This window comes from Scyliorhinus torazame, chromosome 11, assembly GCF_047496885.1.
Source record: "Scyliorhinus torazame isolate Kashiwa2021f chromosome 11, sScyTor2.1, whole genome shotgun sequence".
NCBI classification, from domain to species: domain Eukaryota; kingdom Metazoa; phylum Chordata; class Chondrichthyes; order Carcharhiniformes; family Scyliorhinidae; genus Scyliorhinus; species Scyliorhinus torazame.
This window is the reverse complement of record NC_092717.1, coordinates 223,317,360-223,332,290: the sequence shown is the minus strand read 5'-3', so window position 1 is coordinate 223,332,290 and position 14,931 is coordinate 223,317,360. Positions and strand designations below refer to the sequence as shown.

The 14,931-nt window shown below is 53.8% G+C and overlaps 1 protein-coding gene across 4 annotated transcripts in view; it reads right to left on the bottom strand.

The window, feature by feature from the left end:
- Window positions 1-7,763: 7,763 nt before the first annotated feature.
- ankrd12 (ankyrin repeat domain 12) overlaps window positions 7,764-14,931 on the bottom strand; it is a 257,267-nt gene continuing 250,099 nt past the window's right edge. For all 4 annotated transcript variants that reach the window (XM_072468358.1, XM_072468357.1, XM_072468360.1 and 1 more), the window contains one exon: window positions 7,764-10,628. In XM_072468358.1, coding sequence (XP_072324459.1) covers window positions 10,443-10,628 — 186 coding nt within the window. In that variant the 3' untranslated portion in view covers window positions 7,764-10,442. The remainder of the gene's footprint in view (window positions 10,629-14,931) is intronic.

Here is a 14,931-nt window from a genome sequence, read left to right as displayed (position 1 = left end):
GTCCGTGCCGGGGTGGAGGTTGGGGGGGGGTCCGTGCTGGGGTGGAGGTTGGGGGGGGGTCCGTGCTGGGGTGGAGGTTGGGGAGGGGGTCCGTGCCGGGGTGGAGGTTAGGGAGGGGGTCCGTGCCGGGGTGGAGGTTGGGGGGCCGTGCCGGGGTGGAGGTTCGGGTGGGGGGGGGTCCGTGCCGGGGTGGAGGTTGGGGGGGGGGTCCGTGCCGGGGTGGAGGTTGGGGGGGGGGGGGTCCGTGCCGGGGTGGAGGTTGGGGGGGGGGGTCCGTGCCGGGGTGGGGGGGGGTCCGTGCCGGGGTGGAGGTTGGGGGTTGGGGAGGGGGTCCGTGCCGGGGTGGAGGTTGGGTCCGTGCCGGGGTGGAGGTTGGGGGTTGGGGGGGGGGTCCGTGCTGGGGTGGAGGTTGGGGAGGGGGTCCGTGCCGGGGTGGAGGTTGGGGAGGGGGTCCGTGCCGGGGTGGAGGTTGGGGGGGGGGGGGTCGGTGCCGGGGTGGAGGTTGGGGGGGGGGGTCCGTGCCGGGGTGGAGGTTGGGGGGGGGGGTCCGTGCTGGGGTGGAGGTTGGGGGTTGGGGAGGGGGTCCGTGCCGGGGTGGAGGTTGGGGGGGGGGGGGTCCGTGCCGGGGTGGAGGTTGGGGGTTGGGGGGGGGGTCCGTGCTGGGGTGGAGGTTGGGGAGGGGGTCCGTGCCGGGGTGGAGGTTGGGGAGGGGGTCCGTGCCGGGGTGGAGGTTGGGGGGGGGGGTCCGTGCCGGGGTGGAGGTTGGGGGGGGGGGGGGGTCCGTGCCGGGGTGGAGGTTGGGGGGGGGGGGTCCGTGTCGGGGTGGAGGTTGGGGGGGGGGTCCGTGCCGGGGTGGAGGTCCGTGCCGGGGTGGGGGGTCCGTGCCGGGGTGGAGGTTGGGGGTTGGGGGGGGTCCGTGCTGGGGTGGAGGTTGGGGAGGGGGTCCGTGCCGGGGTGGAGGTTGGGGGGGGGGGGGGTCCGTGCCGGGGTGGAGGTTGGGGGGGGGGGGGGTCCGTGCCGGGGTGGAGGTTGGGGGTCCGTGCCGGGGTGGAGGTTGGGGGGGGGGGTCCGTGCCGGGGTGGAGGTTGGGGGGGGGTCCGTGCCGGGGTGGAGGATGGGGGGGGGGGGTCCGTGCCGGGGTGGAGGTTGGGGGGGCGGGGGGTCCGTGCCGGGGTGGAGGTTGGGGGTTGGGGGGGGGGTCCGTGCCGGGGTGGAGGTTGGGGGGGGGGGTCCGTGCCGGGGTGGAGGTTGGGGGGGGGGGTCCGTGCCGGGGTGGAGGTTGGGGAGGGGGTCCGTGCCGGGGTGGAGGTTGGGGAGGGGGTCCGAGCCGGGGTGGAGGTTGGGGGGGGGTCCGTGCCGGGGTGGAGGTTGGGGGTTGGGGGGGGGGGTCCGTGCTGGGGTGGAGGTTGGGGAGGGGGTCCGTGCCGGGGTGGAGGTTGGGGAGGGGGTCCGTGCCGGGGTGGAGGTTGGGGGGGGGGGTCCGTGCCGGGGTGGAGGTTGGGGGGGGGGTCCGTGCCGGGGTGGAGGTTGGGGGGGGGGGGGTCCGTGCCGGGGTGGAGGTTGGGGGGGGGGTCCGTGCCGGGGTGGAGGTTGGGGGGGGGGTCCGTGCTGGGGTGGAGGTTGGGGAGGGGGTCCGTGCCGGGGTGGAGGTTGGGGGGGAGGGGGGGGGGTCAGTGCCGGGGTGAAGGGTGGGTCCGTGCCGGGGTGGAGGTTGGGGGGGGGGGTCCGTGCCGGGGTGGAGGTTGGGGGGGGGGGGGGGGGGGTCCGTGCCGGGGTGGAGGTTGGGGAGGGGGTCCGTGCCGGGGTGGGTGATGGGAGGGCAAATGAGTTGGTCCACCTGGCCAGGTGCCAGCCTCCAACAGTTGGACCCATGCGGTCCATGCCACCTGGCTGGGGGGGAGGAGGGGATATGGGCAATGATGACATGTCGTCGTTCCCCTCCCCCCCACCAGGCCGTCATGTTTTCAGACCATCCAGCGATGTTGGCCGCCGTGGTGGCAGCCGCTCATGTCTATGTTGCCCTGGATGAGGAGGAGGAGGAGGAGGAGGAGCGTGCCAGAGAGGCGGCGCAGGCTGCCGCAGAGGGGCAGGCGGCAGCCGCCTAGGCTGGAGGGACACCTGACCGACAGGACGAGGAGGGGGAGGAGGACGTCGCGGCCCCACGGCAACGGAGGCACCCGAGGGCGCCCCGTGTGTACCGGCCCCGGCAGTCATACCAGGACCTCACGGACCGGGAATGCAGGAGGAGACTCCGGATGAGCCGGGAAACCGTGGCACACATCTGCCACCTGCTGGCACACCTGTCACCGCGTGGCACTGGCGGGGGACACCCTCTCCCCGTGTCCGTCAAGGTTACGGTGGCCCTGAACTTTTATGCAACGGGGTCATTCCAGGCACCGAGTGGGGACCTGTCCGGCATATCGCAGACATCGGTGCATCCGGGCAGTGACAGATGCCCTTTATGCCATGGCGCACCGCTACATCTGCTTCCCCGTGGACCGGGCCAGCCAAGATGTCCGGGCCGTGGGCTCCTCTGCCGTTGCCGGGTTCCCCATGGTCCAGGGCGCGATCGATGGGATGCACGTCGCCGTGCGGCCACCTGCAGAGAACAGGGTCGTGTTCACTAATAGGAAGGGGACCTATTCAATGAACGTACAGGTGGTCTGCGACCACCGCATGATGATCCTGCACGTCTGCGCCCGTCACCCAGGCAGTGTACACGACTCATTCGTGTTGTCGCGGTCATCCATCCCCGGCATGTACGAGGGACGCCATCCCCGGCTGAGGGGCTGGTTGCTGGGCGACAGGGGCTACCCATTGCGATCGTGGCTGATGACGCCTATACGGAGGCCACGCAATGAGGCGGAGAACCGCTACAATGATGCCCATGTAGCGACAAGGGGAGTGATCGAGAGGTGCTTTGGCGTGCTGAAGATGCGTTTCAGGTGCCTGGACCTCTCTGGGGGCGCCCTCCAGTATCGGTCAGATAGGGTCGGCCGCATCATTGTGGTGTGCTGCGTCCTGCACATCATAGCCCAGCAGAGGGGCGATGTGCCGCAGGCAGAGGAGGGCGGAGTGGAGGAGCAGCAGGAAGAGGCCCAGTCCTCCCCAGATGAGGGGGATGGGGGCAATGGTCAGGGCAGACGGGGTAGACACAGGCGGGTGGCTGTCCACCGTTACCGGCTGGCCCAGCGGGCACGGGACAGACTGATAGACGCCCGCTTCACTGACTAGATGGGCGTGGGAATCGGGTAGTATGGCCACAGACCGCACACCATGACAACAGCCGACCACCCACACCCCCCACCCATCCACCCACCCAGCACCCTCACCCCCCTCCCCAACCCCACACCCCACCCGCATGCACACCACCCCCCCACCCCCAATTGCCGATCCACCGGCGGCACAACGGGCCGGGCTCACCCAGTTGCGGGTGGACGCGTGTCTATCGCAGGCCATGGAGAATGATGACAACCCGCCTCCGATGAGCTCCTGGCTCTACATCGTTGGACTATGTCTGACCCATGGCCACAGTACCACCATCCACCCGGACCATCCCTGCATGCGGCTGTGACACTGCAGCGCACGGTCCCGTCCTCTGCCCGGGGGATGTTGATGGCGGCCCAGGGGGAAGGGGGCAGACTCACCTGGGGCTGAGGTAAGACCACCCCTCACTCACACACTTGCGCTCAACGTACATGACACCCCCGCACACTTTGGACAGAGCACAAAGGCAGCTTCAGTAGGTGTAACATTGACTTTAATAACCAAAGGAGTTCATGCACGTGCCCTAGCCCCTAAAACTCATCTGTGCCCTGCACCCGTGCCAACTTACTCAGTGTCTAATTGTTTGGCCTTACGGGCCCTTTGACTACGTCTACGTGGTTCCCCAGACGGTACAGCAGAACTGGAGGTGGACTCCTGTGATTCCTGCCCTCTGACACTGGATCCCTTTGGCGGCCGTTTCCTGGGGCGTCCTGGCCTAGATGGGCCAGGCTGCGGCCCGGGCGACTGGGATGGCGAGCTGCCAGCCTGTCCTGCCCGTTGCCCACCCGATGCACCTGGGACGGAAGGGGGGGGGGGGGGGGGGGGGGGGGGGGGAGTCCGAGGTGTCGCGGTGTACCGGGACCTCCCCTACAGAGGGAGCCGGGACGGACCACACCACCTCCTCCTCCCTCGGGGTGCCCGATGGCCCCCAGGCCTCTACATGGGTGGGGGATGCGAACGGACTGGCCATCCGACGCGCCCCCGACATCTGGCGCTGCCAGTCCTGGAGGCCCGTGCTGGTATCGACAGGGGTCTGCAGGTTTGCAGCCATGGAGCCCAGGGGGTTGTCGAACCCCGTCTGCGACAGTGCGACGCCAGCTCGCACATGGCCACTGGCGCCGATGCCCTCAGCGATGGCCTGCTGAGACTGGGCCATGGCCTGCTGAGACTGGGCCATGGCCTGCTGAGACTGGGCTATGGCGCTGAGCGCCTCTGCCATCTGGCGCTGGCACTGGCTCATGGCCTCCTGTGAGAGGGCAGCCATTTCCTGGGCCACAGACGCCGCCTGCACGGAAGGCCCCAGGCCTCGCAAACCGTTCCCCATGTCTGACACCGTCGCCCCCATTGCCTCCACCGCGGACGCCACCCGTGCGGTGTCAGCCTGGGTGGCACGCATGACCGGGACCACTCCCAGCTCATGGACGCGGGTGGACTCCTCCACCTGCTACCGCAGCCGCCGCAAGCCACCCGTCACCCTATTCGCTCGTCTCCGTGTCGGTGGTTGCATCGGATCTATGTGTGGGTGTGGTAACTGCAGGAACCCGGGATCCATCTGGGCGGCAGATGTTCGCTTGGCCTGGGCTGCCCTCCGGCCGCCCGGTCCCTCTGCTGCTCCTACCTCCACCTGCTGTACCGGGACGGCTGTGTTGTGCGCACCAGTGAGTGTACCAGACGCCTCATCACTAAAGTGCCCAACCGTGGTGAGTGTTTCTGCGATGGTGGAGGGTGGTGGTGACAGCAGTGGCGTTGTGTCGTGCTCTTCGTCCCACTCTGAGTCCATGGCACTTTGGGGTGGGGGTTCGTCTCCACCCATCCACTCTGAGTCACTGTCCGGTATTTCGTCTTCCCGGGTAGGGGTGTCCCGGGTAGTGCTGTCCCGGGTAGTGCTGTCCCGGGTAGTGCTGTCCCGGGTAGGGGTGTCCCGGGTAGGGGTGTCCTGGGTAGTGGTGTCCCGGGTAGGGGTGTCCTGGGTAGTGGTGTCCTGGCTCGGATGTGACGGGGGACTGTGGCTGCCCCCCTCATCGCTGGGTGGTCGCTCCCGCACGTGACGGGGGTGTCGTCTCCCTGTTGCTCCAGGTCTCTCCGTCTCCCGTGGTGTGCGAGGGGCATCCTGCGGGCGTCGCATGCTGGTGGGTTCGGGTCTCTCCGTCTCCCGTGGTCTCCGAGGAGCATCCTGCGGGCGTCGCATGCTGGAGGGTGCGGGTCTCTCCGTCTCCCGTGGTTTCCGAGGGGCATACTGCGGGCGTCGCATGCTGGAGGGTTCGGGTCTCTCCGTCTCCCGTGGTCTCCGAGGGGCATCCTGCGGGCGTCGCATGCTGGAGGGTGCGGGTCTCTCCATCTCCTGTGGTCTCCGAGGGGCATCCTGCGGGCGTCGCATGCTGGAGGGTGCGGGTCTCTCCGTCTCCTGTGGTCTCCGAGGGGCATCCTGCGGGCGGTCTGCATCTGCGGGGATGGGTGCCTGGACGTTTGGTCCTGCGATACACAATGAAGCATGCATGGTTAGACATCAGGCAGTGATCAGGTGATACGGGGGAGGGGGATATAGGGGAGGGGGATATAGGGGAGGGGGGATATGGGGACGGGCTGTTGGTGGCTCACTTGCTCGTGGGGCCCCGACCTCTGCATCAGCAACCTCCCGGTCCTCAGGTCCGCCAGCCAGTTCCAGGGCCCTTTCCTCGTGTACGGTCAGTGGCCTCTCATCAGCGGGCCCTCCTCCAGTCCTCGCATGCTCCCTATTGTTGTGTGCGCGCTTCTCCTGGGAGGGGGGGGGGGGGGTGTGGTGGCAGGGGTAAAAGGCAACAGTGTTAGGCAGGTATATGAATGCACGCCATCGGTTGCATTGCAGAGGTTAAGGTTAGGGCTGGATTCACTTGGGGATATGGGGGAGGGGGGAATATGGGGAGGGGGGATATGGGGGAGGGGGGAATATGGGGGATATGGGGGAGGGGGGATATGGGGGAGGGGGGATATGGGGAGGGGGGGAATATGGGGGAGGGGGGATATATGGGGGAGGGGGGATATGGGGAATATGGGGGAGGGGGGATATGGGGGAGAGGGGATATGGGGGAGAGGGGATATGGGGAATATGGGGGAGGGGGGATATGGGGGAGGGGGGATATGGGGGGGATATGGGGGAGGGGGATTTGGGGGAGGGGGGATATGGGGGAGGGGGGATATGGGGGAGGGGGGATATGGGGAGGGGGGGATATGGGGGAGGCTCACCCTGCCTGCTCTGACGAGGTCGTTCACCTTCTTGTGGCACTGGGTGCCTGTCCGTGGGGCCACAGCGGTGACGGCCTCTGCCACCTCCCTCCACAGACGCCGGCTGTGGCGTGGGGCAACTCTGCGGCCGTGCCCGGGATACAGGGCGTCCCTCCTCTGCTCCACCGCGTCCAGGAGCGCCTCCACATCGCGTGACTCGAACCTCGGGGCTGAGCGACGGCCAGCCATCAAGTCGGGTGTTGCGGTCGGCTGTTCCGGTCGGGTGGGGGGGAGCTGCGCGGCCTTATGAGCCGTCACGCCGTGCAGCGCGTATGACGCTGCACGGCGTGAACCACTGCGCAAGCGCGGATCCCGTTACGTCGCTGCTAGCCCATTTCGGGCCGCAGACTATCGGCCCATTTTTATGACGTGACGCAAGTGGGATTTGCGCCGATCGGCGGACTTTCCGCCGATAATGGAGAATTTCGCCCATCATTCTTACACTAAATGGCAAGAGTCTGATCCTTTAACAAAATTACTGTTAAGAAACAATGATTTTATATGGAGCTTAATTGAGAGACTTCTGTTAGGAACAGGGTATGCCATTTAGCTTCTCAAACCTCTTCCGCCATTTAACAAGAAGTCTTACAACACCAGGTTAAAGTCCAACAGGTTTGTTTCAAAAAAACAAACCTGTTGGACTTTAACCTGCTGTTGTAAGACTTCTTACTGTGCTCACCCCAGTCCAACGCCGGCATCTCCACATCATGGCCATTCAACAAGATCAGGCAGATATGGCCTAACTCCATCCCTGTTAAAAATAAATTTCTATAGATGCCAATTAAGAGACTCCAGATATCCTGAAATAAAAACAGAAAATGCTGGATACACCCAGTTCTTAAATGGAAACTAGAAGATGGTTAAATGGCTAAAAAGGTGGTTAAAGAGAAATGAAAATAGAACAGGCACCTGGGATTAGGGCTGCTGCTAGTGGAAGATAAACACCACCATGGAGCGGTTATGTTGAGTAGCCCGTTACCATTTTGCAGTTTCCATGAAAAACCTTTATATTTATTAGATAGAGAGATTTATGATTTACAGAACAAAGCCTAATGCAAGAAAACGCTTTTGACCAATGAAGCGTCTGTGCGATTATTCTATCATGGGTGCTGGCTCCAAAATTTAACTGCAGTGTGTTCTTCTGGCTAAAGCAAATAGGAATTGGTTATCTCAAGTTCAAAAGCAGACAATGAAACAATCCCCATTTCACTTGCACAACCACAGACACAACTCCATTTAATTAACATGACCATTAAAATTTATTTAACAATATATTTACATGTATTTACATATTAATCAACAGGTAAATATTAAAATAAACAATTTACACTTTTAGAACTATAATTCAAAAAGCATTTGTGCTGAAAAAATAGGTTCTGCTGCAGATTTTTCTTCAGGGTGTGGGAAAAGAGGGGAGGAGAAGTACAGGACATTGAAGATAACCTGGTAATGCATGCATTGCATCATAAGTGTAATCTCAAACAGTTGCGGCAATGTAAAAAAGCAAACCCAAACACATGCCTAACAAACAAGGTCAAACCACAGCACACTACAATCAATATAAAACCAACTATCAATTGCAACTTTGGTCCATTGAAACATTAGACAATTAATGAGCTATACAATCAAAATAACTATATAATTTTCTTTATACATACTTTAAACAATATTGTTAAATACAATGTTATTTACATCTGCGCAATGATATGTAAAAAATAACTTATTTTTAAAAAAAGACAAAATAATATACATCTGTGCAGAATTTCCCCTGCCCCAAAAACAAACAAGAAAACCTGTACAACATTTACGATCAGAACAGATAACTGTGAAATGAAAAGGTGGGACTATTCTTTTGTTACTAATTTGTCTATCCTTTCTAAAATTCAACTAAGTCTTTTTCAGAGTATAGTGCTTGCCTCTTCATGGCAGTAAAGCAATAAAAGCCCCATGGTGTATTTTCGTAGGGTACAGTTGCTTATTGGGAGATATAACAGGGCCCAGCTATAATGTACTACGTGGGAGCCAGGAAAATAGGTTACAGTGAGGAACAATATCAGCATGTCTACTAAACTGCTTCTATATTGCTTTAGGTTTCTGGCCATGCCACTGACTCCTCACATGTAGATTGTGTACAACTGATGGCAACATCAAAGCAAGCATATTGGATTAATTAAGGCCAATGATAGAGAACACTTTTAGTACTGGGGTCTTCCCAGTGGCCAGCCTTATCAAATGCAGTAAGTTACTTTGGTGTTGGCATTGGCTGCACAAGGTCTATGCAGTAGGAATGGTGGTTCTCCTTCAGTGTTAAACAAAAGGCAGCTTTAAAGAATCCCAGTCTTCTCTTTTGTAACCACTTCATTCTCTTTCACGAGAACAATATGGCTGACAAGAGATCAAGGCCACTCCTTCGTGAACCCAGAGTGAGGATGGTTTGAGCAGTATGGCAAGCTCGACACTTTGGCTCAGCTCAGCGTTTCCCAGTCTTCTCAAGATTACCCAAATGAGAATGGTAAACTCAAATAGCTTCACTAACCACCTTCAACCAGAAGCCGGAGTCAAGATCAGAACTTGAACTACTGCCTTGCATTTAATAGACATGTGCTCTAACCTTTAGCTGTTTGGGATCATGTTTTTATAAAAATGATAGTGAACAAAGTGGCAGCAGCAGAACAAGATAGTGAATAGTGCTGGGAGAATATTTTATTTTAAAGTCAAAGCTCTGCATCCATCTGAGCAAATAATGAACATCTACAGCAGAGCAGCCAGCTCAAGAAAGATGCATCAAACCTGTAGTCCTCAGTCTACATGTGGCTCTTGCACCCCAGCAACTTGAGTCCCATTTATGTTTATTGGTGGTTTGTACTGGCTGAAGTTTGAAAGCCTGGAAGTTAGAAGGGATTGTTCTCAACAATGGCAGATGACTCCTTTTTTACATTCTAACACTTGATCTGTTACCATCAGCACCTTGATATCAGAGGAAAATAATTGGAACACGAATACAAGCTTCTTTCGAGCTTCCCCGCCAAAGGTTCCTTCACATGAACCCACATGCCCACAAAGACAAACACTTGGATAGCCCCCAAGGTAAGAGGCATGGAAAAAGTGTTTTTTTTTTTTAAAAGTAAGGTGATGAAAATAGTTTGAAGTGCTCAAAACAATAAGGTGAATAATTTTAACAAAGTGCAAGCATGTAAACAGAGAAAGTATTTAAATACCATTAATTTCTGAAACATTTACAAAACCAGCAAGTGCCTCTTAATGCAGTAGTTTTTGTTTTAAATTGAGAGAAAGATACAGTAAAGTATGGTATTTTCTTTGAAATTAGATAGACAAATTTGAGTTCTTGTTAGAATGTTATCCAAAAACAGATCTGTATATTTCAAGATGAAAAGTCTATGGTAGTTTTGAGCAATTGTGTGATGTTATAAATGAGGCAGCACTCTACCCATGAGTGCTAATGTGAGGTTCTACTGTACCATGAATTCCTTCTTGGGGATAGAGTATCACTGGTCTATGCCCCTATCACCGTGCAGCTGCCAGCGCTGCTGGTTTGAACATAACGTAGCATATGCAGCAAATGCCCCCATCTTGTAAACTTTAAAGTATAGGCAGATATTAAGAGTGAATGATACCTATATATCAGCTATGTATACTACAGAAATGTAGTAGTGGTTTCTGGTAAACAGCGATGGGAAGTCACAGTGCGTTAGTGCTGAATCTCACATCATTATGCAAGAATGGTACTGCACCTTCGTTGCCACAAGCACCCATATTCTCAGTTCTTCACTTATCTTCAAAGTGCTCTGGAGCCAAATATGCAAGCCTGTCTGTAACTGTCCTGTATCTTTCAGCAGTGACTGTAACCAGGTCATTTTATCCACTTGCTTAAAACCTCCAAAACACATGCACAATCATATTGGTGTCAAGTCAAAGTCATCATTGACATCAACAAGTGGGATGTAAAACTCGGGAATCTCAAAGATGCTCAAAGATTTGTGTGAAGAAGGATCAAGTTCTTGTAGTTTAAGCTGCCACTCTAATCTTTGCACTGCATTCATTGCTGCAGCTTCGTGCTGCTGTCTCATAAGAAGGCATGTCTGTAATACATTAATTAGAAAATGTTAATTGCAAGGGGCAATTAAAAGGCATCATTTAGTCTATTCAATTAACATAGGAATATTGGAAATAGGAGCAGTAGGCCCATTCAGCTCTTCTCCACCATACTACTCGATCATGGCTGATCTTTTGCCGCAATGCCATTTTCCCGCACTATCCCCATACACTTTGATGTATTTAATAGTTTGAAATGTATCGATTTCTGTCTTGTATATACTCATTGAGCTTCCACATCCCCTGGGTTGGAGGATTCTAAAAATACAGTACTCATTGGGTGAATAAATTCCTCCTTATCTTAATAAAAGCAAATTACTGTGGATGCTGGAATCTGAAACCAAAAGAGAAAATGCTGGAAATTCTCAGCAGGTTTGGCAGCAGGAGAGAAAAGAGCTAATGTTGAGTCCAGATGACCCTTTGTCAAAGCTAAAAGACATAGAAAGTGGGAGATATTTATACTGTAGGGTGAGAGAATGAACGATGAGTAGCCACAGAAACCAAGGGAAGAGAGGGCTAATGGCAGTCCCCAGAGAAAATAAAAGCTGTCAAATGCCAAACGCCAGAGAAACTAAAATCATAGCGTAAGCTGTGGCGGATGTAGATGTGGGGGGACATGGGTGGGAGAGAGGGAAAGTGAAAAAACGGGGAGGGGAAAGGAGGAAGCAAAGGGGAGAAAAGGTAAGCAAATGGGTGGTAAGATAAGGGGGAAAATATATATAAAGAAAGGCAAGAAACAATAAAAGATAAAAGACAGTTTAAATGAAATGGAATGAAAACAAAGGGGTCGAGGTGGGGTAGAGCTAATCCCTTCAACTATCTTATCCTTAAAACACATTGGGCTGGATTCTCTGCCTCGTGCCGCTAGTAGCGGAGTTCACAATGTGGTGGAGAATCCAAAGAGAACGTTTCCGATGCTCCTGCCCCCCTGGTGTCAGGATCGAGGTTCGCAACCCTGTGCCAGTGGGAGAATGCAAATGCATCATTAAGGTCCATTTTCATCCTCTTAATGGGCCGAGCACCATATTCTCTGTGACCGTACGATTCTCTGGTCCTCTGGACCAGGAATTATGTGGCCGCGCATTGGTGCTGGTTGTGACAAGCGTGTATTTGATGTGGTGGGCCTGTCCTTCCCACCTCACCAGACCCCCCAAATTAAAGAGACGGCCGGCCCACAGACCACCTAAGGCGACCCACCCAGAGACCCTGTAAATAGAGACCCCAAAGCTCCCTAAATAAAGAGATCCCCCAGACACTCCGAAAGTAAAGAGACTCTGGGAATCCCTTGCAATCCTAGCCATAAAAAAATTTGCAGGGAGGATTGTGAATCTCTTCTTGATTTGTACTCCCAGCATGAGCGCAAAGCAGATGCAATTAAGCTTCGGCAGAAGAACATAGTCTCCCAAACTGAGAATCCTGCCCATTGTATCAAGTGTCTGTATATCCTCACTCTTCACCTCCTCCACTTACCCTCTGGACTCATATTTCCAAAACATAAATAAATTTGCTGTATTTGCTTTTCAAAATCATTAGCGCGTAAACGAATGGAAAACCGCATAGAAAAGAATCTGAACCTAACAGTGAAAGCTCAGTGGACAGTATAGTTCTCCAATAGAAAGTTTACTTTGCATAAGCACTCATGATTGATGGAGTTGATTAATCTGTGCTAACACTCTGAGCCAGAGTGGTGGAAGCAGATCTGTATCTCCAATCTTAACTATGTTCAATGGTGACATAATCAGAAATGGAGCGACAGAGGAAGGAAAACTGGAACGTGTCTCCATGTTACTTACAAAGCTCCAATTGGTCAGTTGCATAGCAGTATTAGCTGAACCTGGGAACTGGGAAAGATATTAAGCTGTGGGAAATCCAAGTAGAGGGGGGAACTCGAGAGTATTTTAAAATTAAATCTACTCCTTTCACACCGTTCTTAAAATGAGCTAAAGAAAGAAGTCTTTTTTTCTTTCATAGGATGTGGGTATCACTGACATGTCCAACATTTGTTGCCCATCTTTAAAAGCCCTTGAAATGAGTAGCTTGTGAGGCCATTTCAAAGGGCAGTCTTCAGGTGCTAGTCTTCAGCCAATTCGATCACCCCATGTGATATCAAAAATAATAATAATCGTTATTGTCACAAGTAGGCTTCATTAACACTGCAATGAAGTTATTGTGAAAAGCCCCTAGTCGTCACATTCCGGCACCAGTTCGGGTACACAGAGGGAGAATTCAGAATGCCCAAATTACCTAATAGCACGTCTTTCGTGACTTGTGGGAGGAAACCGGAACACCCGGAGGAAACCCACGCAGACACGGGATGAACATGCAGACTCCACACAGACAGTGACCCAAGCTGGGAATCAAACCTGGGACCCTGGAGCTGTAAAGCAACAGTGCTACCCACTGTATTACCGTGCTGCCCTTAAAAAAACTGCTGAAGGCACTGTATACCGCAAAGGCTATGTGCCCTGACAACTTTCCAACAATACTGAAGGTTTGTGCTCCAGAATTATCTGTGCCCTTGACCAAGTTGTTCCAGTACAGCTATAACACTGGGAGATCTACCTGGCAAAATGGAAAACTGCCCAGGTATGTCCTGCCCACAAAACGCAGGACAAATGCCACATGGCCAATTACCACCCTTTCAGCCTCCTCTTGATCATTAGCAAAGTGATGGAAAGTGTAATCGATAGGTTTTCATGTGACACTTACTGAGCTCACTGATGCTCAGTTTGGGTTCTATCAGGGACACTCAGCTCTTGACCTCATTGCAGCCTTGGTCCAAACATTAGTGCTGAACTCAAGAGGTGAGGTGGGAGTGACTGCTCGATATCGAGGCAGCATTTGACCGAGTGTGGCATCAAGGAGCCCTAGCTAAACTGGAGTCAATGGGAATCAGGGGGAAAACCCATTACTGGTTGGAGTCATACCTAGCACATAAGGAAGATGGTTGGTGGTTGCTAGTGGGCAGTCCTCCCAGTTATGGGACATCACTGCAAGAGAGTTCCTCAGGGCAGTGTCCTAGGTCCAACCATCTTCAACTGATTTATCAATGACCTCCCTCCATCATAAGGTCAGAAGTGAGGATGTTTATGAATGATTGCACAATGTTCATCAGTACAATTCATGTATCACTGAAGCAGTCTGTGTCCATATGCAGGAAGACCTGGATATTATTCAGGCCTGGGGTGATAAGCGATAAATATATTCACTCCACGCAAATACTATCTATAAGGCACAAGTCAGGAGTGTGATGGAATACTTCCCACTTGCCTGGATGAGTGTAGCTCCAACACACTCAACACAATCCAGGAGAAAGCAGCCAGCTTGATTAGCACCCCATCCACCACCTTCACCATTCACTTGCTCTACCACTGACACAGTGGCAGCAGTGTGTATCATTCTACAAGATGCACTGCAGCATATCATCGAGGCTCCTTGACAGCACTTTCTAAACCCACGGCCTCTACAATATGAAGGACATGGGCAGGAGTTGCATGGCAACATCACCACCTGGAAGTTCCCCTCTAAGTCACATACCACCCCGGCTTGGAAATATATTGCCACACTTCACTATCGCTGGGCCAATTCCTGGAACTCCCACCCTAATAATGCTGCCTACCTACTCTACACAGGCTGCTGTGATTTACAGAAGGGAACTCACTACTCAAGGGAAATTAGGGATGGATAATATATGCTGCTTAGCCAGCGCGCCCACATCCCATCAATGAATAGGGGAATTAGGGATGGATAATATATGCTGCTTAGCCAGCATGCCCACATCCCATCAATGAATAGAAAAATTATTTTTAAAAACAGACACATATGCCTTTGTTTACTCTTTGCAGAATTCTTTGAATGCGCCAACATATTTAATTGTTCATTTTTTTGGGTACTAGAACTTTTATTTATCTCATTCGTACTCTTCCCCAAATTCCAAACTAAATCTTTGTGGAACGTCACTAGTTGCTGATCCGCTCTGCGCCAGAAAGATTTTTCCTATTGCATTCTTCCCCCACTGCAGCTTTCCATTGCTGGCATACATTTCTATCAGTATTAATTGCAAAATGTCACCAAAATCCATCTGAAACTTGAAATAATTTACATTTATTTATTTCCCTCATCCACTTACTCTTTTGTAACAGAGCGGAAGAGATCAGCCAACGGATCCTGAGCGCTCTGTATCCACTACAGGAGCACAGCTTTAAAAAAAAAATTACATTTCAGAATGGCCAACATTGTATAGCTGAAAGAAATCTTTAAAGGCTATTAAGGTCAATCAGGAACAATTCT